This window comes from Amphiprion ocellaris, chromosome 21, assembly GCF_022539595.1.
Source record: "Amphiprion ocellaris isolate individual 3 ecotype Okinawa chromosome 21, ASM2253959v1, whole genome shotgun sequence".
Lineage (NCBI taxonomy): Eukaryota > Metazoa > Chordata > Actinopteri > Pomacentridae > Amphiprion > Amphiprion ocellaris.
The window spans coordinates 25663088-25685376 of NC_072786.1; the positions used below are offsets into that span (position 1 = coordinate 25663088).

Sequence of the window (22289 nt, forward strand, 5' to 3'; positions counted from 1 at the left end):
GTGGACAGTAAAAGCTAAACATTTGAAAGCCAGGAAGTTCACATCTTGTCATCTAATACCGGACTTTCTGTGAAATGTTCAATGTTTGGCATCTTTTTGTCCTGTTAGTCATTGATGCAGAGCACCCAGGGTCGCCAGGAGAAAAGCTTTCAAGTTACACAGTAAAATTATGGAGAATGTGAAAGATAGAGTGCTAACACTACGTTGAAAAACCACCAGCAAAAGTACTTTACAGCTTGGCACCAAATAAATGCGACATTGAGAAATGTGTTCATCCAGCTCGACTGGAATTAAAGAAGCCATGTACTGAAATGTTGAACCACTGATTGTTAAAGAAATACATTAACTTTTTACTGACCGTAATGGTCCAAAGATGGTCCTAATTGAAAAAAAGACGTCCAAAATGACTCAAAATTTGACCTAAATCTACTCCCAAATGGTGCATAATGGTGCACAATTTATTGTAAATATAAAAATGTCCAAAAGAGCCAACATTTGTCCTAAGTGACTTAAAAGTTGTCAATTATTATTCAAATTCTTCCTAAAAATGACTCAAAAATGGTCTCTAATGATCCAGTTATTTTCCTAAATGGCAAAAATTTGTCTAAAATGACTCACACTCTTATAATTATTGAAATTTGTCCTAAAACGAACACAAACGGTCCGTAATGGTCCAAAATTTGTCCGAAATGATGATAAAATATCCAGAATGAGTCAACATTTGCCTTAAATGACCAAAAACATATGAAATGACTGAAATTTGTCAAAAATTCTAAATCTCCCCTTAAATAACTCAAAAATTATCCATAATTTGTCATGAGTAACAAAGAATTTTTCAAAATTACTTTATTACCCAAATGGTCCATAATGGTACACAATTTGTCGTAAATAAAAAATGGCAAAAAAAAAAAAAAAAGAGAGAGAGAGTCACTTTTGGACATCTTCTTGGCAATTAGGACAATCTTTGGACCATTCTGGACCGTTTTTGAGTCATTTTAGGAATGATTTTGGCATTTTTTTTCTAAGAATGTGTAATTAAATAAGTTTGAGTAATTTTGGATTCTTTTTGTCATTCATGACAAATTTGGGATGATCTTGGACCACGTGAGCAATTTCAGGACAAATTATGAGTCATGTTAGGAAAATTTTTGATTTGTTTTGAACATTTTTATTGTCATTTAAGACAATTTTTAGACAATTTTTAACCATTATGGACTAATTAGGCCAGATTTGAATAATTTTAGACACATTTGGAATCACTTCGGACTCATTTTTGATTCATTTTGGATTTCTTTTTGTCAAATAGGACAATCTTGGGACCATTATGGACATTTTGTGAGTCATTTTAGGAATGATTGTAGCAGTTTTATCTAGAAATGTATAATAAAATCCAACTTATAATTTTGGTTGAGATTTTGGATAATTTTAAACTGATTTTGAGTCATTTTGGGCATCTTTTTGTCATCTCGGACGGATTTTGGACCATTACGCACCATTTGGGAGATATTTCAGGACAGATTTGGGGTCATTTTAGACAAATTCCTTGTCATCTAAGACACACATTGACTCATTTTGGATAAAATTTTATAATTTAGGACAAATTTTGGCCCACTATGGAGCATTTAGGCCAGGTTAGACACATTTTGAATCATTTTGTACTAATTTTGAATCATTTGGTCAGTTTTACCTTAAAAAAAAAACAGCCAACAAAAAAACATACAATTGTCAATTATGACAAATCTGAGCCAGTTTTGGACCATTTGTGAGTCATTTTGGATATCTCTTGTCAATAAAGACAATCATTCTTGTGAATCGCTTTAGGAATGATTTTGGTAGTTTTATCTAAAAATGTATAATAAAACTCGACAAAAAGGGCATTTCAGAGCAGATTTTGAATCATTTTTTAGGATAAATTTTGGACAATTATGGACCATTTCAGCCCAGTTTGAATAATTTTAAATACATTTTGAGTGATTTTGGACAAAGTTTGACTAATTTAGGATTTTGGCTTCCAGCTGCAGGATTCTGAACATTTTTTATTTTACAGTGTAGAATTTAGTGGATGAAAAATGCAAACACCTCAGATCTACATCTAACTGCAGTAAATTAGAGCCACTACAATAATTTGATGCTCCTCAGTGTTTCCGTCCGGTTCTAATCTGGAGGACTCGGGTGAAGACTGTTAATAACTCTGAGCTTCGTCGACCTGCGAGTGAAAAGAAACCCAGAAACCCGAGCAGACGGAGCCCCGTGATGGATGAGCGATCGGTCGGCCTGGCAGAGGAGTCGTTTCTCATCGCGGTGCTTTCAGCCCGAAGCTCTCTGAGCTCTGTAACCAAAATCCGGCGTGACAGCGACTCTATAACTCAATCTGCCTCCTCCGTGGAGCTTCTTCCTCCACTGCCGGCCTCCCGCCTCCATCTGTCCTCCGTCACGTCGGATGATGAGCTGCGGCTCAGCGGGAGGTTTCCATCTGCACAGAAACAGAAACTACATGTCCGTTAATATTCGCTCTGACAGCACAAGACTGCTGCCTGCATCTGTCACCATGGCAACGCCACCACAACACGTTAAAGAGCTGAGAGGACACAGCCGGTGGTGTTTTATTTTTCTACGTCGTCCTCATAGTGGAGATTTTTTCACCTTAAAAGCCACTTTGCTTCCAAATTCTCACCCCATCTTCTCACCTGAAATGTTGTCAGTGCTGAACTGAATCACATTTTATTCACAGAAGTGTGCAGGTACGACACTACTAGATGATAAACCACCCAAATTTTATTATATATGCCTAGAATGGTAGAAGTGGTGCGTAATCATACCAAACTGGTCATGAATGAGTAAAAAAAACCCTCCCAAATCATTGAAATAGGCACAAAAATGCCTTTTTAGTTGAGTTTTAATATAATCTTTTTTAGATTAAACTGCCAAAACGACTCAAACGTCCTAAAATGGCTAAAAATGTTTTTTTATTTTTATTTTTATATATATATATATATATATATATATATAAATATATATATATATATATATATATGTATATATATTTTTATTTATGTATATATATATATATATATATATATAGATAGATAGATAGATAGATAGATAGATAGATAGATATTGATATATATTGATATATATATCGATATATATATTGATATATATATCTCAAAATTGAGTCAATGTGTCCTAGATGACAAAAAAAATGTCCAAAATCAAAATCAAAATCTGTCCTAAAATGACTCGGCAATTGTCCATAATGACTAAAAAATGGAACATAATGGTCCAAAATCAGTCCTAATTTAAAAATATGTGTCTGGAATGTGTCCTAAATGACAGACTTTTTTCCTAAATTATTCAGAATCAGTCCTGAAATGACTCATAGATGGTCCATAATGATGCCCAATTTGTTCTAAATGAAATTGAAGTTGTTAAGAAACACACAGAAATGAGTTTTTCCAACATTTTCTACATTTTGTCACCATTTTAATGAATGTAAAGATAATTAGCAAAAACTATGAAAATAAAGTCTCATTTTTACCGAGTCCGATAGAAAGACTGAGCTGTTCGTCAGATATTATTTACCTGAGAGCTGCTCGTTTGATCGACACTTTAAAAGATCTTTAATCTCCATATTGCTGCTAGACTGATTGTATCTGTGAGCATGAAGCCCGTTTAGCAGAAATAAAGGAGAGTGTCGACGGTTTGGCGGTGATGGATGTCGCCCTGTTTTCCAGTGTGACCGCTGCAGTCCCTCGTTAGCGCTCTGCCGAGCCCCGCTAATGGACAAACAATTAACTGGCCCTTAACGATGTTAACGAGGTAATGAGCTCGTTAAGGTGACGGCAGCAACACACGCACTGTAACCAAGAGGCGGAATTGAAAATCTATAATCTGCTTCTCTGAGAACAAAGCCCCAGAAGTGAAAACGCGGCTCGTTAGCGACATGATACGTCCTAAACTGATGAGTCGGCAGTTCTTAGGAGGTTTGTCCAAAGCTGGTGGGAAAAGAAGAGGTCACGAGATTGTTAAATTAAAGGTGTAGTGGAGGATTGTTGCCAGAAAAAGACAGAAAAAAACTGAACCACAACCAACAAAAAAAAAATCTGAAAAATGACATCCAAAATGACAATAAAATAATGATGAATAATGAGTCAATATTTGTCCTAAATGACCAAAAACATGAAATGACTCAAAATTTTCCCTAAAATAACTTAAGATTAGTCTAAAATGAATCAAATTCTCCTCTGAAATAACTCAAAAATGATCCATAATTTGTCGTAAGTAACAAAACTACTTAGTTACCCAAATGGTCCATAATGGTGCACAATTTGTCGTAAATAAAAAATTCCGAAAAAGAGTCGACGTGTCCTAAAAGAAAAAGTCACGAGATCAGTAAATTAAAGGTTTAGTGCTGGAATGTAGCCAGAAAAGACACAAAAACAGGAACCAAACCAACATTTTAGGTTAAAATTGCTGAATAAAAAGTGAATCTGACCTCAGTTTGGTGTTTGTTCTGGATACAAGTGGACCTTGATGAGAATCTGTTCAATGGAATCCTTCAGGGTTTTATTATAACACAACTCTTTTTATGTAGCCTTTTATGAAAATGTCCTTTTAATAAAAATTCTTCATGTTTAACCGTCTAAACTTCAAGCACCTTTTAGTCGTTTCTTTGCTCCAGCAACATTTTTCCTCACTTTGCAGTTTAAAAAAAAAAAACACCTAAAATCAACATTTACAAGGACTCTCTAAGTGTCCACAGATGTTACCAACACTGGAAAACAAATAGAGGCTCCACAGAGGATAGAAAATGAACTAGTGGAAGATGTTTGACCATGTGGAATGTATCTACCAACATGGAGAATGAAGGGATGAATTATTACAGTTTGAAGGTTAGATTTGTTTCCATTTCCTGATAGAACCAAGAGAACCTTGGCAATTTTTCAAACAAAACATGTCTTTCAAAGAACTTCTGTCATGACAGCATAGTAAATGATATTAGGTTCACAGTTATTGTTCTCCTTGGAATTTTGGTTGTGAATATGTTCTGAAAAATAGATTTTTGGCATCAATAATGAATAAGTGACTCATCTGTTGCTAATTTTCAAGCAAAACTTTACAAGATTGCATATTTTAAAGATTGATTTGTTGCGTTTCTTGGTCTTGTGTGATAGTTTTTGAAAAAATATCTTCCATTTTTGGACTTTAAGAACCATTAAAGTCCAAAAATCGACCCAGAACCACCACCAGATCAGTAATACTTCCTCCGAAAGCTGACGATCTTGACCTAAATGTCCACAATATGGGATTTTTAAAGTTAATTGAAACGTATAAAGTGGAACCTTAGTGTAATATTTGGAAGGATAATAGTTCACAGTTCATCGTTATTATTCTTTTTGGAGTTTGGTTCTAAATATGTTCTGACCCATAACCACCACCAGTTAATTAAAACCTCCTCTGAAAGTTGACAGTCCTCACGTAGGGTTACATGCTGGTCATGGGTGACAATTTATTTCAAAAAATGTTTGATTTTTGGACTTTAAGAACCATTATTCTTCTGAGAGTGGTTGCCCTCAACCCAGAACCTGGCGTTTTCCTCCAAACATTGATGGTCTTGACATAAATGTCCAAAATATGGGATCTTTAAAGTTAATCAAAACTTATAAAGTGGAACTTTGGTGTAATATTTGAAAGGATGACAGTTCAAGGTTCATGATTGTTGTTTTTCTTGGAGTTTAAAATCTAAAAATGTTCTGTAAAGGTCACTTTAAGCTCCGTGTAGAACCGGTGTGTGTGTGTGTGTGTGTGTGTGTGTGTGTGTGTGTGTGTATATATATATATATATATATATATATATATATATATATATATATATATACATCACTTTGACAGCGGTTGCCGTGACGATGGATCACAAACAAACAGCAAAGTGAAGTGTGATGCGTGTTCGTCTGACGGCTGATATGAACCGAGAAAAAACAGATTGATGGCCAGCAGCTGTTGCCACGGCGATCGGCATCTCGCCTCCCCGCAGCCGGTTCTGTAAACAGGAAGCACAGCAGACGGATGGATTATGGTAATATGGAATCCAGGTGCATGATGGGAAAGGAGATGAACACGGTCGGATAGGAGGCAGATTATGGAAATACGTGGAGTTTAGAGTTTTTCCACGGCTGCTTAAAGACTTACAGAGTCTTATCTCCAACAGATTAACCTTCTATGGAGGTCCGTCCATCAGTCCGTCTGTCTCTGAAAATTGAAGAAAAACTTACAGAAATGAACATTAAATCCATTTCAGCTCCTCTGAGTGAACGCCACTCACTCTGACTGACAGCTCCAACGCAAAGGTCGGCGTCTGTTGTAAATTTCTTTCTTTCTCACTTATCTGTCGCCGAACATCAATAATCGGAGTAAAACCAATAAAACTGATATCGCCCGGCCATGTGTCCTTGAACGCCTCGCCTCGTTAATATTCACGAGCAATGGGTGGGATTGAAGGTCGGAGCAGGAAGCAGGTGAAGTCGCCCCCCAAAAAAACACCATGAATGTTAACGAAGGCGGCCGGTTAATATTCATGAGGCTCCGCTGGCATTTAGAGGCCGAGTTTCTCTTAATTTCCTCCCACTGAGGTTTGTTCAGACTCACACCAAACGGTCACAGCTGAGGGTTAAAGAGCAAAACCACATCAGGATCCAGCATCGACTTCACGGCCCAGAATGCACCCGGAAAAAATAGAGTAATGAAAGAGGACATACAGAATACCAAGTGGCTCATAAAAAATGGATTGTTCAATTTCACAAAGTTGAAAAAACCTCGAGTCAAGAGGTTTAACCAACACTGGAGTAAAACATTATGACTTTACATACAATAGATAACTATTTCCAACCTCTCTAGACTTTTTTCTTTATTCTGCTCATCATCTGTAGAAAGATGTTTCTCCATGCTGAATGTATCTCCGACAACTTGCTCCTCCATTCGCTGTTTCTGAGCCATGCTGCATTTATTTTATTCATCCAGTTGGTTGGATTTTCCTCTCAAGTCTTTAAAATTGTTCAAAACTATCTGAAATTTGTCCAGATCAACTCAAAACTTGTCTAAAATAACTTGAAACTTGTCCAAAGTCATATGAAATTCTGTGAATTGACTAAAAATTTGTCTGAAGCACCAAAAAAAATGTCAAAAATTGCTTTAAACTCCCTAAAAATGACTCTGAATTTGTTTACTGTGAGATGTTTGAGTCTCTACAGACAATTTGAGTCATTTTGATCATTTTTGGTCCAATTTTCTGCTCATCATCTGTAGAAAGATGTTTGATTTTCCTCTCATTATGGGCAGGTTTATGTAATTGTGAACAGTTTGAGTAATTTCCAAAAAAAAAGTTTTAACCCTTTTGGGCAATTTTTAAGTCATTTTTGATATTTTTAAAATAATTTTGGACAGAATTGTCATTTAGGTCAAATTTTTATAAAACAAACCACACCATGCAGATGAAAGAAGAATAACATCAGTTGTTGTCATTGTGTTAGTCATTGCACTGGGTTCATTATTTAATTTTGACAACGAGCAGATGCAGATTCTGTGGTGGTGTTATTGAAGCCATGATGCTAACGGATGTCCTCGTCTCTCTCAGGGCGGGCTACCTCCCCCAGGGCGTCCCCTTGCAGCTGATTGGCTACCTTCCGGAGGAGACGTCCTTCCTGCCGTGGCACGCCGCCAGTCGAGCGCTGTACCAGCTGGACAAGCTGCTGGACCGGACCGACGAGTACCGGCTGTTCAGCGTAAGCCTCCATCCGTCACTAGTTCCATGTTCAGGGTGAATCTGTCACTTAGCAGGAAGCTAACGAAGCCAACGATGTGTTGACAGGACTACGTGCTGAAGCAGGTCGCGTCCCGCTACCATCAGATGGGCTGGCCGACCAACGGACCCGGGGCCGAGGGAAACGTCCTGCAGGCGTCTTACCAGACCGAGTAAAGAAAACACATTTATACAGTCCTTTCACAATAAGAGCACACAATCTGAGATGCAAAACATCCAGGAGAATTTCTGGAAGATAACGGAGACTCTTCATGCCTGAAAAACTTTAAAAACAATGTTTTGCTTAAAGTTCAGCCAGAAGGTTTAATAGAAAGACCAGAAATACCAACAACAGAAGATTAAATTGACATTATTTCTGATACTTTCATTATCAAACTGCAACATGACAAGCTTTTTTAATGTGAATTTTCGATCTGTTCAATATATTTCTATGAGTTTTAGGAGGAAACACAATAATCTGTAGGTTTTAAGTTTGATTTTCAATTTGCTTATGTTTCTTTTCCTTTTTCCACTTTTTTCAAAATTGTGAATGGTCCTTTTGACCTTATTTAAAGTATTATTTATTGCCTTTTGTCAAAATTGTATTCGGCAGAAGTCCACTGAAGGTTTTGCCCCATTCAAAATCTGAAAAATAGATAGATAGATATATAGATAGACAGACAGACAGACAGGCGGACAGACACTACCATTCAAAAGTTTGGGGTCACTTAGAAATGTCCTTATTTTTGAAATAAAAGCATTTTTTTCAATAAAGATAATATGAAATGAATCAGAAATCCAGTCTGTTAATGTGGTAAATGACTATTTTAGCTGGAAACAGCTGATTTTTAATGGAATATCTCCATAGGGGTACAGAGGAACATTTCCAGCAACCATCACTCCTGTGTTCTAATGCTACATTGTGTTAGCTAATGGTGTTGAAAGGCTAATTGATGATTAGAAAACCCTTGTGCAGTTATGTTAGCACATGGAGAAAAGTGGGAGTTTTCATGGAAAACATGAAATTGTCTGGGTGACCCCAAACTTTTGAACAGTAGCGTATATCATGAAGATGTTTCACCTTTACAAATTCTCTACCTGCCTTCAGTTCTTGATCTAAACACGCCTCTTGGATGAGACATGAAACAGAAAGAAAAGAGGAGTTCAGTCTTTACTGATGCTGCTAGGAAGGGAATTAAGACGATATGAAAACTGGATTTACAAGCAATCATGATTCATCTATGGATATCTACAATTAGAAACGCATGAATGGTAAAACTGATGTCATTTGTCCTGGAAGAACAACAATGTGGAGACCTGAGATCTTCTTTTTGACTCGGACGGACTGACTTACAGATGTCTGCATACATGTCCAGGCTAGATGTGACTGTAAATGTTTAAACAACTTGTTGTATTATACAAATATAGTCAGATATTGGCTTTAGCTTTTTGTGTATTTCGACTAGCTTAGCTCAAAAGATGAATTGCTAACCAAGCTCCATCTAAGGCGTAAATGTATACGTACCAACAACTGGTTTGGTTCTTCCGTTGTGTTTTGTTCGCTGGCATGCCATCTGTACTCCGAGAAGCAGCTGTTTTAGCTGCTAGGTGCATGAAGAACCCTGTTTCTACAAAACAGATCTTTGCTAAGCGAAGTGTCCACCGTCTAGACATGAAGTTTTTGTTCATCCGATGTTCCTTTGAGTTTCTGATGATAGAATAAAAACATTTCTTTGCTCTGTTTCCATCTTCAGGGAGCTGCAGAGGGAGCTAATCATGTTAGCTTGTAGCTTCGGGAACAAACAGTGTCACCGCCAGGCCGTCGCCTACATCTCCGACTGGATCTCCAGCAACAAGAACAGGTACGAATACATTCTAGTACTGTATGTGGTAGTATTTGAACAGCTTTCAACCTCTGGGCTGTCGTTGGTGCTGGTTGTGGTGCTGGAACTCAATAATTCAGAAGACATTAAGTATAAATTAATGGGCCTCACAGGTGTTGAGGGCTAATTTTAGATCAAAATAAGTCAATTCAAAGGTCCAATTAGACATAACTTTGCTTAGAGTTACACAAACTGATTCAGACACAAAAATTTGCGAATATTGAACACTCATCTCAGAGTTTCATCAACCTACTTTATAAATTTGAATAAGAGAGGATGTGGGAAGGAAACTAAAAAGAAATAACAGATTACAGTTGATTTCTGAGGACAGAAACACTCTACAGATGTAGTCAAAGGGTCTGTTGTTGGCTAACATCAGCACAGGTGGACTATCAGCTGTTTGAGGCAAAGAAAAACTAATTTCCAGTAGTTCAATTTGACAAAAACTGAGCTATTTATGGCATTTTTTGTAAAAGAAACTCGTAGAATAATGTGATTTTGAAAACCAGACAGTTACACTGTACAAAGAATTCTTGCTTTGGTGATCATTCTTAACCAAATGTACACAATGTAGAAAAAACTAAGCGATTCTAAATGAGTGAGCAGAATTACACCGACTCCGTGCATTTGTAAACTTTGGTTTGGATAAAAGGACTATGGCAGCGGTGAAGTGATTATCGAGGTAATTTGAGTTATTGTGGTTTTAAGTTGAGACCTGGTTGGTTGGCTGGCTGGCTGGCTTGTTGGTTAGTCGGTTGGTCGGTCGTTTGGTCAGCTGGTTGGTCGGTCAGTCAACTGGTTGGTTGGTTGGGTGGTTGGTTGATCGGTCGGTCGGTTGGTTGGTCAGCTGGTTGGTCGGTCAGTCGGCTGGTTGGTTGGTTGTCGGTCGGTCAGTTGGTTGGTCAGCTGGTTGGTCGTTCAGTTGGTCGGTAGGTCAGTTCGTGTGTTGGTTGTGACGGAACGACATGCAGATTTTTCAAAAACACAATATTTCTTTTAAACCCACCTGCAGATTTTTGGGTTTAGAGAGTTAAGCATCATATGTTAAAGTGTGGAAACAAGCAGTGGAGAGAAAGCATTTGTTTCTTTAATTTTTAGGTCAAAAGATCTGTCCAAAATGTATGACCACATGGACTTTCTGCGCTGCAAACGTTCCAACTGAACAGTTACCAAAAACTCAAATGCAGCCTAAAAAAGATGCTTGTTATGAAGACAGATTGACCTTCTTCCACACTTCAATATTGTCACTGTCAGACTTTAGAGCTGCTTTAATTCATAGATGCTTTCCATCGATGGAGCCCAAACACAGAAGGAAGTTTTAAATTCTCCAGATATCCGTTGCTATGTCACACTTCAGGAATAATCACAGTCAAATTTATAACCAGCTGCTGTATCCTGCAAAAATCACAAAGAAAAAATAACATCCTTTAAGAAACATCCATTAGAGACTTGTGTGTTTTTCTGTTTTCAGTATGAATGTGGAAGTCTGAACATCTATTACAGTAGATTTATGACCACACCAGCCATTCAGGAACCATGAACTGGCTTTAGCTCCCAACTAAAACAGAAAAAACAAAAGTTGAACCTTAAACTGTCCTAAAACTACACCTACTTGTCACTTAAAGTTGCCATGCCCCTTAATTTTGCACAACTTTCAGCCTTAATACAATATAATCGGAGCAGTTACGTAAAAATTCACTCCCTGTACAGTTGTTATGAATGAGGAACTTGGCTGTAAAGACAGAAAACATTTTTATACCAGGCTGTAAACATGATTATTTCTGCTGTAAAGTTGGATTTTAACATGGATGTCTATGGGGATTGACTCGTTTTTGGAGGAGCCTCTAGTGGACGTTTGAGGAAATGCAGTTTTTAGCACTTTAGCTTCATTTTTCTGGCTGAAATCATATTAAAAAGGCTAAATGTCAAAGTGCAGGAACAAATGTGTGGATGTTCAGAGGTAGAAGACAAAAATATCAAATCTGATCTATTATTCTATAACCTCTGCTGTCTCTCGGCATCAATCTGTCAGTTTCATTCCATTTTATACTTTCTTCTCTCTTCCTCACCCGATCATTTATCTAAACATTCATCTCCTGTACTTATCATAAATGAGGAAATTAGCTCTAGAGACTGAAACTATTATTGTGCCAGGCTGTAAACATGTTTATTTCTGCTGTAAAGTTGGACATTTTAACATGGACGTCGATGGGGATTGACTCGTTTTTGAAGGCAGCATCTGGTGGACGTTTGAGGAACTGCAGTTTTCAGCAATTTAGCTTCATTTTTCTGGCTGAAATCATATTAAAAAGGCCAAATGTCAAAATGTAGGAAGAAATGTGTGGATGTTCAGAGGTAGAAGACAAAAACATCAAATCTAATGTATTATTCTATTTTCTAAATTTAAAATGGAGCAAACCAAGCCTGGTCCTGCCATGTTTTCATTCTGCAATGCACCTTCTTCTTTTAAATTTTAACCTTTTAAAGGTGAAAACACACCAGAAGCAGCATGCAGCCAACCTCTGCTGTCTCTCATCATCGATCCACCGGTTTCATTCCCACTTTCTTCTATCTCCTCCGTCTTGCTGTTTTACCTCCAACTTTTTCTTTTTCCTCTCGTCAAGCTGCTCGCTCGTTCTCCACCTCTGGGCCCTTAACGAGATCCGCAAAATTAGATTTCAAACAGCAAATTAAATAGAAACAGATGCCAGTGTTGTCTGCGGGACAGCAGGGAGCTGGCAATAAGAGGCAAATAAAAAAAAGATGCTAAATTAAACAGCGTTTCAGGCGCCACCCTGCACAATTTATGAATGGATTCTGGTGTCTAATGTCAGATGCAGGAAATAATTTCTGTTTTCTCTCCATTGGCTCTGTTTTTTCAGTCTTTCTTTTTTTCCTTACAAAGCTTGGGTGCATTTTTGCTCCCTCAGCATCGTCATCAGCACAAGTGTGGCCTTTTTTTAAATTTGGAGGAGCAGTTTGGAAAAATGCTGGGAAAAATGGTGGCTAAATCCACATTCATGCAGGATTAATCCCTCCAGGGGTGACTTTTTTTTATATTTCATCATCCATTCAGTGATTTCTTAATCCCATCTGCAGATCACATGTATGTGATTTTCCTCCTCGGGTCCCGAGTCTTAATTACAAACCTGCTTTTTATCACAATGCCTCGGTAATTGAGGTCTCACCACCGAATCTGACCTCAGCTTCATGATTACACGAAACCTGTGAGACACCTGAGGAAAGACCAAGAAGAGCTGAAGGTGACTTTGCATTTACGTAACTCTGTGTACGTTAATTCTGTAGTTACAGTCCCTTTGAAATGTGACGAGGGAAGATAAGCCTTTGATACAAATGAACGCCAGCATCAAATCACTTGCTGTAAATGCGACTCTGGCAAACCAGAACAATTAATTCCATCCACAAGCTTCTGGTTTATCTTTGACTCTTCTTTTAGGAGTAGATTATGTTTGTTTTGGTCCTGATTTTGCTCTGGTTTTTGACTTTCTTTAGGACTGTTTCTAAAACTGGTTTCAGTTTTGGTTCTGGACTGGCTTCAGACTGTATTCTGACTGGTTTGGAAATTTTTTTGACTGGTTTAGGTTTGATTTTGGTCCTGGTTTTAGGCCTTCTTAGGACTGCTCTAGCACTGGTTTCAGACTGTCTTGGATGGGTCTTTTTTTAACCCCAAGAACACCAAGCCTACCATCAAGCATGGTGGTGGCAGCATCAAACATCTGGTTTATCTTTGACTCCTCTGGACAGAATCGGTTCAGTTCAACTAAATTTGTTTTACTTGTTCCTTCAGCAGTCTACAGGTTCTTGATGGGTCTAAGTCAGGACTTTGGGGAGACCAGTCTAGAACCTTCATTCCAGCCTGATGGAACCATTTCTTTACCGCGTCTGATGTGTTTTTGGGCTCATTGTCTTGTTGAAACATCCAACTGTGTCCAAGATCAACCTTCTGCTGATGGTTTTAGGTTACATACATTCTGAAACCAGTCCAGAAGCACTTCTAGAAAGCCCCAGAGCATGATACTGCCTCCACCATGCTTGATGGTAGGTTTGGTGTTCTTGGGGTTAAAGGCCTCACTTTCTCTCCTCCAGACATATTTCTGCTCAGTTTTTGTTCCATCTGACCACAGAGCTTTCCTCCAGAAGACCTTTTCTTTGTCCATATGACATTTCAACAGGGATCCAGAGAAGGTCTGAAAGATAAGTTTTTAGCCTCATTAGCAGCTTGGCTAGTGTCAGTCCACCACTTTAGTCTTGTCCAAAACTTACTCAAATTTGTCCAAAATTGCTCAAACTTGTATAAATTGTCTCAAATTTGTCCAAAATGACTGAAAATTTGTCCATACTGGGTTGACATTGGTCCAAAAGACTCAAGTTTCTCCAAAATGGCTTAAAATTAGTCCAAACTGAATTGAATATGGAACAAAATAACTTAAGTTTGCTTAAAATAACTAAACATTGTCGAAATTCATCCAATTTTAAACCATACTGAATTGAAATTTGTCCAAAATGACTTAAAACGTAACAAAAATGACTCAAAATTTGTTTAAACTATATGGAATATTGTCCACACTAAAGATTTGTCCAAATGACTCAAAATTGTCCAACCTGGGTTTAATTCAGTGATTTTTAATCCCATCTGCAGATCACATGTATGTGATTTTCCTCCTCGTGTCATGAGTATTAACTACAAATCTGCTTTTTATCACAATGCCTCGGTAATTGAGGTCTTGCCACCGAATCAGACCTCAGCTTCACGATTACACGAAACCTCCGAGACACTTTAAGATTAAGGAGAACTGAAGGTCACTTTGCATTTACATAATTCCGTGTATGTTCATTCTGAGCGCTACAGTTACAGTCCCTGTGAAATGTGAGGAGGGAAGATAAGCCTTTGATATGAATGAACGCCGGCGTCACACCTGCGACTCCTGCATTTCAAATCACCTGCCATAAATGCGACTCTGGCAGAAATCCTGTCCAGAACAATCAACGCTTAATTACTGCAGAGAGCGGCTAATATTTTTACATCCTCCCGGAATACTAATCGCGCCCCGCTGGGGTTTCATTGTAAATTAACCGTCTAAATGGCTCAAAAAGGATTTTGTTTTTGCATTTATCTCGCTGCGTCTACAGCCGTGGATGGATTAACCTGGCGGGAGGTTCAGGTTCACAAAGAGCTGCTGCGTCCTAATTAACCCCCTGTAGCTGCACTTCAGTGGGAAAAGCTGCAGCATGCGTTGATTGAAAGAATGTTATGCAACATATAAATCCAATCCTGAACTCATGATATCAGTCTGTTGGCTCACCAGAAAGAAGGCAGATTTGTGTAAAGGCCTCACCTTCTCTCTTCCAAACATATTTCTGCTTTGTTCCATCTGAGCACAGAACTTTCCTCCAGAAGACCTTTTCTTTGTCCATGTGACATTTCAACAGTGAAACAGAGAAGGTCTAAAGTATTGATTTTTAGCCACATTAGCAGCTTGGCTAGTGTCAGTCTACCACTTTAGTCTTGTCCAAAAATGAATGAAGTTTGTTCAAACTGGAGTAAAATTCATTCAAAACTCAAACTTTGATTTATTTTTCAAAAATAACCAAAAATAATGTCCAAACTGACTCAAAATTGTCCAAAGTTACTCAAACTTGTACACACTGTCTACAATTTGTCCAAAATGACTGAAAATGTGTCCATACTAGATTGACATTGGTCCAAAATGACTCAGCTCAACCAAAAGATTCAAGTTTGTCCCAAATGACTAAAAATTGTCGAAATTCATCCCTTTTCAATCCATACTGAATTGAAACTTCTCCAAAATTATATAAAATGCTACTAAAATGACTCAAAATTAGTTAAAACTGGATTGACTACTATCCACAATGACTAAAGATTTGTACAAATGACTCAGTATTGTCCAAGCTGGGTTGAATATTGTACAAAATGATTCAAGTTTATGCAAAGCTTTAGCTATATGGGACAAACTTGAGTCATTTTCAATGAATTTCAGGTCATTTTGATTAAATTTCAGTACGGTTCTGACAATTTGAACCAATTTTGGACCAATTTTGAGTCGTTTTGGACAAGTTCCAATCCAGTTTGGTGAATTTTTGTGTCATTTTGGAGAAACTTTAGGCCATCATTTGTCCAAACTTAATTGAAATTTAACTAAAATGACTACAAATTCAGTAAAATGACTCAAAATCCATCCAGAATGACTCAAAATTTTCACATTCATCCAATTTCAATCCATACTGAATTGAAATGTGTCCAAAATGACTTAAAATGCAACTAAAATTACTCAAAATCCTCCTAAATGACTCAAAATTGTCAAAATCCACCCAGTTTCACTTCATACTGAATTGAAACTGAGGTTCAGGTTCACAAAGAGCCGCTGTGTCCTAATAAACCTCCAGTAGCTACACTTTAGTGGGAAAAGCTGCAGCACATGTTGACTGAAAGAATATTGTGTAACACATAAATCCAGTCCTAAACTCATAGCAGTCCATCGGCTCGCCAGAAAGAAGAGAAACATCCCAGAAGAGATACTTGATGGATTCCCGTGAAGCTGGGTTCAGACGTCCTTGGTTCTCAGGTTGAATGTCAGACTGACATTTGTGCTTTTAGGCCAAGTATCTCTTTGACTGTTGAATGGATTCTCGTGACATTTGCTGAACACATTTACGTTCCCATGAGGACGAATCGGAACAACTTTGGTGGTTTTAAAAGAAAGATACACAGAAGGACATCAATGCAGATCTGCAACAGGCTGCAAACTTGATTCTCTTGCAATAAAGTCACACAAAGAACCTTCACATCCAACTGTTGCCTTAGCCACGCAAATCTAGAACTAAAGTTTCCATCCACTTGTAAAGACTATGTTTATCCTGACAGTCTTTAGCTTCTATTGACTCCTTAAATCTGAATTTTCTGTGACAGAATCAATGAAACATGAATCTTTGTGACGAAAAAATGTTCTTTTCCTAAATGTATTGTATTGTGCCTACCGTCAAGCATGGTGGTAGTAGTATCATGCACAATCATGCATTTTGGTTCTTTATTACATTCATTAAAGGTTTTCTGGAAATATGATGAAATCTGTTGGGTCAAAAATATACATACAGAAATGCTGATATTCCTCCATTTTCAGCTCAGTTGAGTTCTTTTGGTTTCCGTCCACAAGCTTCTGGTTTATCATCATTTATTATCCTTTATTTGAAGGAGGATTGAGTCTAAATCAGAAATACGAGAAAAATTAAAATGAAAGATGCCTCTGTTGCAACTGTTGAGTCTGTATTGTAATGTAGTAAATCCAAAATGATAGTTTTTAATATAACATTGGGCCAAATATCCTACAGTTCCAGTCAGAAGTAATCTGATTACAGTGTGGTCATGCTGTATCCTGATTGTTGTGGTCAGGAGTCACCTTCGGTCAGGTTTCCTGCCTCGCCGAGCCGCCGCCTCCTCCGTCTTGTACTTTAAATGTTTTAACAGTCTGTGAGAGAGATTTCCAGAATCCAGAGTGACGTTCAGACGGTCAGAAAGGCCGACATATGGACGGACAGACAGAGCAGCTGCTGGAGAAGCTTGTTTACTGTCAGAGTCTGATGCGGAGGAAAAATTAAAGGCAGGCCGGGATATTTCAGGAGGAAGACAAGCTTCAGGACATAAAACATCCTCTGCAGACTGTTAAAACACTCACACACACAACGCTGATGTGTTGGTTAATGGATCTGAGCCATCTGGAGGCTTCAGCAGAGTCTTATTATATATTCAAAGCAGAAAGACTGCACTTTATGACTGTTATTCTTATTAGAAATAGCAGCTCATCATGTCATCACAGCACAATGTTTTGCACCTGGAGGTTCCATGGGAGTGGTACTTGGATGCCAGTATTCATCCAAAATGACTCAAAACTTATCTAAAATGACTAAAAATATGTGCAAACTGGATTAAAATGAGTCTAAAATTACTACAAATTGTTCAAAGTAAATTGAGATTTGTCCAAAAATCACTCAAAACTCATCTAAGATCAGTTACATTTGTCCAAAATGATCGATCGATCGATCCATCAATCAATCAATCAATCAATCAATCAATCAATCAATCAATCAATTAATCAATCAAGGTTTATTTGTATAACCCTTTACAACAGCCCAAATGGTGACCAAAGTGCTTCACGGTAAAAAACAAGAAAATAACTTAAAAACAATACAGTAACTTTAAACAGGACAAACAACCACACTCACGTACGGGCAAATTTAGAATAATCACTTGACCTCAGCATATTTTTGGACTGATCCAAAAATTTCATTCAATTCCAATCCATACTGTCTTAAAACACATCTAAAATGACTCAAGTTTATCCAAAAGACATGAATCTCATAGAAAATGACTCAAAATCTGTCCAAAATGACCCAAAATGTGTCCAAAGGGGATAAATTTGGCCAAATCTTTTGTTATATTGGGCAAACTTGAGTCGTTCTGGATGAGTTACAGGTCATTTTGAACAAATGTCAATCCAGTTTTGACAATATAAAACAATTTTGGGAAATTTTGGGTTATGTTGGACAGACTGTGGAAGAGTTTCAAGTCATTTTGGACAAATTCCGATCCAGCTTGGACAGATTTGGACTCATTTTGGAAAAACATTAGGTCATCATTTGTCCAAACTGAATTGTAATTTGTCAACAATGATGTGAAACTTACCTAATGTCACTTAAGTTTGCCCAAAATGACTCCAACTTGTTCAAACTGGATTGAAATTTGTCCAAAATGACTTTAAACAGATCTAAAATGGCTCAGATTTATCCAAAATGATGCGAAGCTCATCAGAAATGACTCAAAAGATTTGTCCAACATGACTCAAAATGTGTCAGGAGTGGCTCAAATTGGACAAACTTGAGTCATTTTCAATGAGTTTCAGGTCCTTTGGGACAAATTTTAATCAGGTTTTTACAATTTGAACCAATTTTGGACAAATTTGTGTCATTTTGGATGAGTTTCAATTAAGTTCGGATAAATTTTGAGTCATTTTGGATAAACTTTGCATCATCGTGTGTCCAGACTGGATTGACATTTGTTTAAAATTACTCAAAAGTTATTCAAACTGACTCCAAATTTATCAAAAAAGACTCAGAATTGTCCAAAACGATTTGACATTTGTCAGCAATGGAGAAAGATGGAGGCTTCCATGGGAGTGGTACTTGGATGCCAACATTTGTCCAAAATGACTCAAAACTCATCTAAAATTACTAAAAATATGTCCAAACTAGATACAAACTTGATGACAAGAAGCTCATCCAAATTACTAACAAAAATGTCCAAAAGGACTCTCAGTTGTCCAAAGAAATGTAATTAAAATGATGACAAATTCCCAAAAATGACTGAATATATGTCCTAAATGGTCCAAAATGACTCAAAGTTTCATTCAGTTTCAATCCATACTGAATTGAAAATCAATCAACATTGTCGGAAATGGCACGTTTGTTGAAATTTAATTGAAAAATGTCTTAAGTCTGTTCAAAATGGCACAAAATTGTCTGAAATGAATCAAAATTGGTCCAAAATGGGTTGAAATTTTCCAATCTGGACTAAAACTTGTCCAAAATGACTAAAGATTTGTCCAAAATGTCTTAAAAGTCGTCCAGTTTCAATCTACCCTGAATTGAAAAATGTCCAAAAATGACTCGTAATTCATCTAAAATTACTTAAGCTTGTCCAAAAAGACTTGAAATCATTTAAAATGTTCATGTTTTATTTGATAATTAACCTGGTTTTAGTTTATTATTCATGTTTTATTTGATAATTAACCTGGTTGTAATTTATTATTCATGTTTTATTTGATAATTAACCTGGTTTTAGTTTAAAAACTTTGTGTTTTATTTGATAATTAGCCTGGTTTTATTTCATTATTCATGTTTTATTTGATAGTTAACCTGGTTGTAATTTATTATTCATGTTTTATCTGATAATTAACCTGGGTGTAGTTTAAACTTCAAGTTTTTTTATGGTACTTACCTGGTTTTAGTTAATTGTTCGTGTTTTATCCGATAATTAGCCTGGTTTTAGTTTAAAAACTTTGTGTTTTAGCTTATAACTAATGAGGTTTTCTGCAGAAATACATTCATATATTTAGTAAACACAGTCGAGTCTGGCAGCTGTCGACTTTAAACCTCAGTCAGCAGGAAGACGGAAGTTAGCCTGTGGGTGTGTGTGTGTGTCTGTGGGTGTGTGTGTGTGTGGGTGTGTGTGGGTGTGTGTGTGGGTGTGTGTGGGTGTGTGTGGGTGTGTGTGTGTGTGTTGCCTTTAAGTGGAGCATCTCTAAAATGATTTCCCAGGTCGGTGAATGATGTAATTGTCCCTGCATCACTCACTCTGCACACTTAGACACAAAATACACACTCATATTAAACACACACTCACAAGATGTATTAACACACACACACACACACACACACACACACACTCGTTCAGTGTATAATTTTGCAGCCAGCTGAGCTTCACTGTATTGTTGATGAAAGTTTTTCGTTTTGGTTTGCTGACAATTTAGGTCAAGTACACACACACACACACATACACACACACACATGCACACACATACACACACATGAATGTTATAGTGTGAAGGAAATGTTCACCTTTTTGCTTTGCTGATGATTCAGGCCAGTAACCAGCTGGGACAAAGTGTGTGTCAGTGTGTGTTTTTATGTGTGTATTTGTGTGTGTCAGATACCGGAGTTGTGACTTTGGTTTCTTCAGAACGTTTGGGTTCCACCTGCTCAGTTCTGCGATGAGCCACAGCATTAAAACCAGATGAACTGAATCTCATGAATACAACACAAAGTTGTGCTTCAGTGACACAAACCTGGAAGTCTGGTCTGGTTGTGGTCCTGTTGTGTCTTTTTGTGGTCATTTTCCATCTCTGTGGTTGTTTTGTGTTTCTAATGTGGTTGTTTTGCATCTTGTCATTGTTGTGTAGCCTCTCTGTAATTGTTTTGTGGTTTCTGTCTTCATTTTTTGTCTCTTTCTGGTCATTTTTTTGCCTCTTTGTGGTTGTTTTGCGTCTGTTGTTGGTATTTTTTTGTCATTTTTTGGTTATTTTGCATTTCTTTTGCTTCATTTACCATCTCTTTGTTGTCATTCTTCATCTTTTGTGGTCATTTTGCGTCTCCCGTTGCTTGTTTTGCATCTCTTTGTGGTTGCTTTGTGTTTGTTTTTATTTTGTGTTTTTTTGTGGCTCTTCTGCATCTCTTGTTGGTCATTTTGTGTCTCTTTCTGGTCATTTTTTGCCTCTTTGTGGTTGTTTTGCATCTTTTGTTGTTTTTTTGTGACATTTTTGGATTATTTTGCATTTCTTTTGGTTCATTTACCATCTCTTTGTTGTCATTTCCATCATTTTGTTGCCATTTTGCATCTCTTTGTGGTCATTTTCCATTTCTTTGTGGTTGTTTCATGTCTCTTGTTGGTATTTTTGTGTAATTTTTAATTTATTTTGCATCTTTTTGTGGTTCTTTTGCATCTCTTGTTGATCTTTTTGAAATATTTTGTCATTTTGCATCCCTTTTTGGTTGTTTTGTGCCTCTTTGTCTTTATTTGTGTCTGTTTTTATTTTGAACGTCTGTGGTTGTTTTGCATTTTAGTTGTTGTTTTGATCCATTCGTTGGTATTTTTGTGTCATTTTTAAAATTTATTTTGCATTTCTTTTGCTTCATTTACCATCTCTTTGTTGTCATTCTTCATCTTTTGTGGTCATTTTGCGTCTCCTGTTGCTTGTTTTGCATCTTTTTGTGGTGGCTTTGTGTTTGTTTTTATTTTGTGTTTTTTTGTGGCTCTTCTGCATCTCTTGTTGGTCATTTTATGTCTCTTTCTGGTCATTTTTTTTCCTCTGTGGTTGTTTTGCATCTCTTGTTTGTTTTTTGTGTAACTTTTTGGTTATTTTGCATGTCTTTTTGCTCATTTACCATCTTTTTCTTGTAATTTTCCATCGTTTTAGAGCCATTTTGTGCCTTTTTGTTTTCATTTTGTGTCTTGTTGCTTGTTTTGCATCTCCTTGTGGTCATTTTGTGTCTTTCTGTAGTTCTGTTTTGCGTCTGTTGTTGGGTTTTTTGTGTCATTTTTGTTTTTTGTTCTTTTCCATTTGTTTTAGTTCATTTGCCATCTGTTTGTTGACATTCTTCATCTTTTTGTGGTTGTTTCGTGTCTGTTGTTGGTTTTTGTGTCATTTTTTGGTTATTTTGAATTTCTTTTGGTTCATTCACCATCTCTTTGTTGCCATTTCCATCATTTTGTTGTCATTTTTCGTCTTTTTGTGGCTCTTTCGCATCTCGTGGTTGTTTTGTGTCTCTTGTTGGTACTTTTGTGTCATTTTTAATTATTTTGCATTTCCTTTGGTTCATTCACCATCTCTTTGTTTTCATTTTGCATCTTTTTGTGGTTCTTTTACATCTGTTGTTGATCTTTTTGGAGCTTTTTGTCATTTTGTGCCTCTTCGTCTTAATTTCTGTTTGTGTTTATTTAGCATCTCTTTGTGGTTGTTTTGCCTTTTAGTGTCTGTTTAGCATCTGTCGTTGTTTTTTGTGTCATTTTTTGGTTATTTTGC

General features: G+C 37.0%; 1 protein-coding gene across 2 annotated transcripts in view; it reads left to right on the plus strand.

The window, feature by feature from the left end:
• LOC111571736 (thyrotropin-releasing hormone-degrading ectoenzyme-like) overlaps positions 1-22289 on the plus strand; it is a 280894-nt gene that overhangs the window by 243315 nt on the left and 15290 nt on the right. For both annotated transcript variants that reach the window (XM_055006866.1, XM_055006865.1), the window contains 3 exons: positions 7631-7778; positions 7865-7968; positions 9550-9657. In XM_055006866.1, the coding sequence (XP_054862841.1) occupies positions 7631-7778; positions 7865-7968; positions 9550-9657 (360 nt within the window). The remainder of the gene's footprint in view (positions 1-7630; positions 7779-7864; positions 7969-9549; positions 9658-22289) is intronic.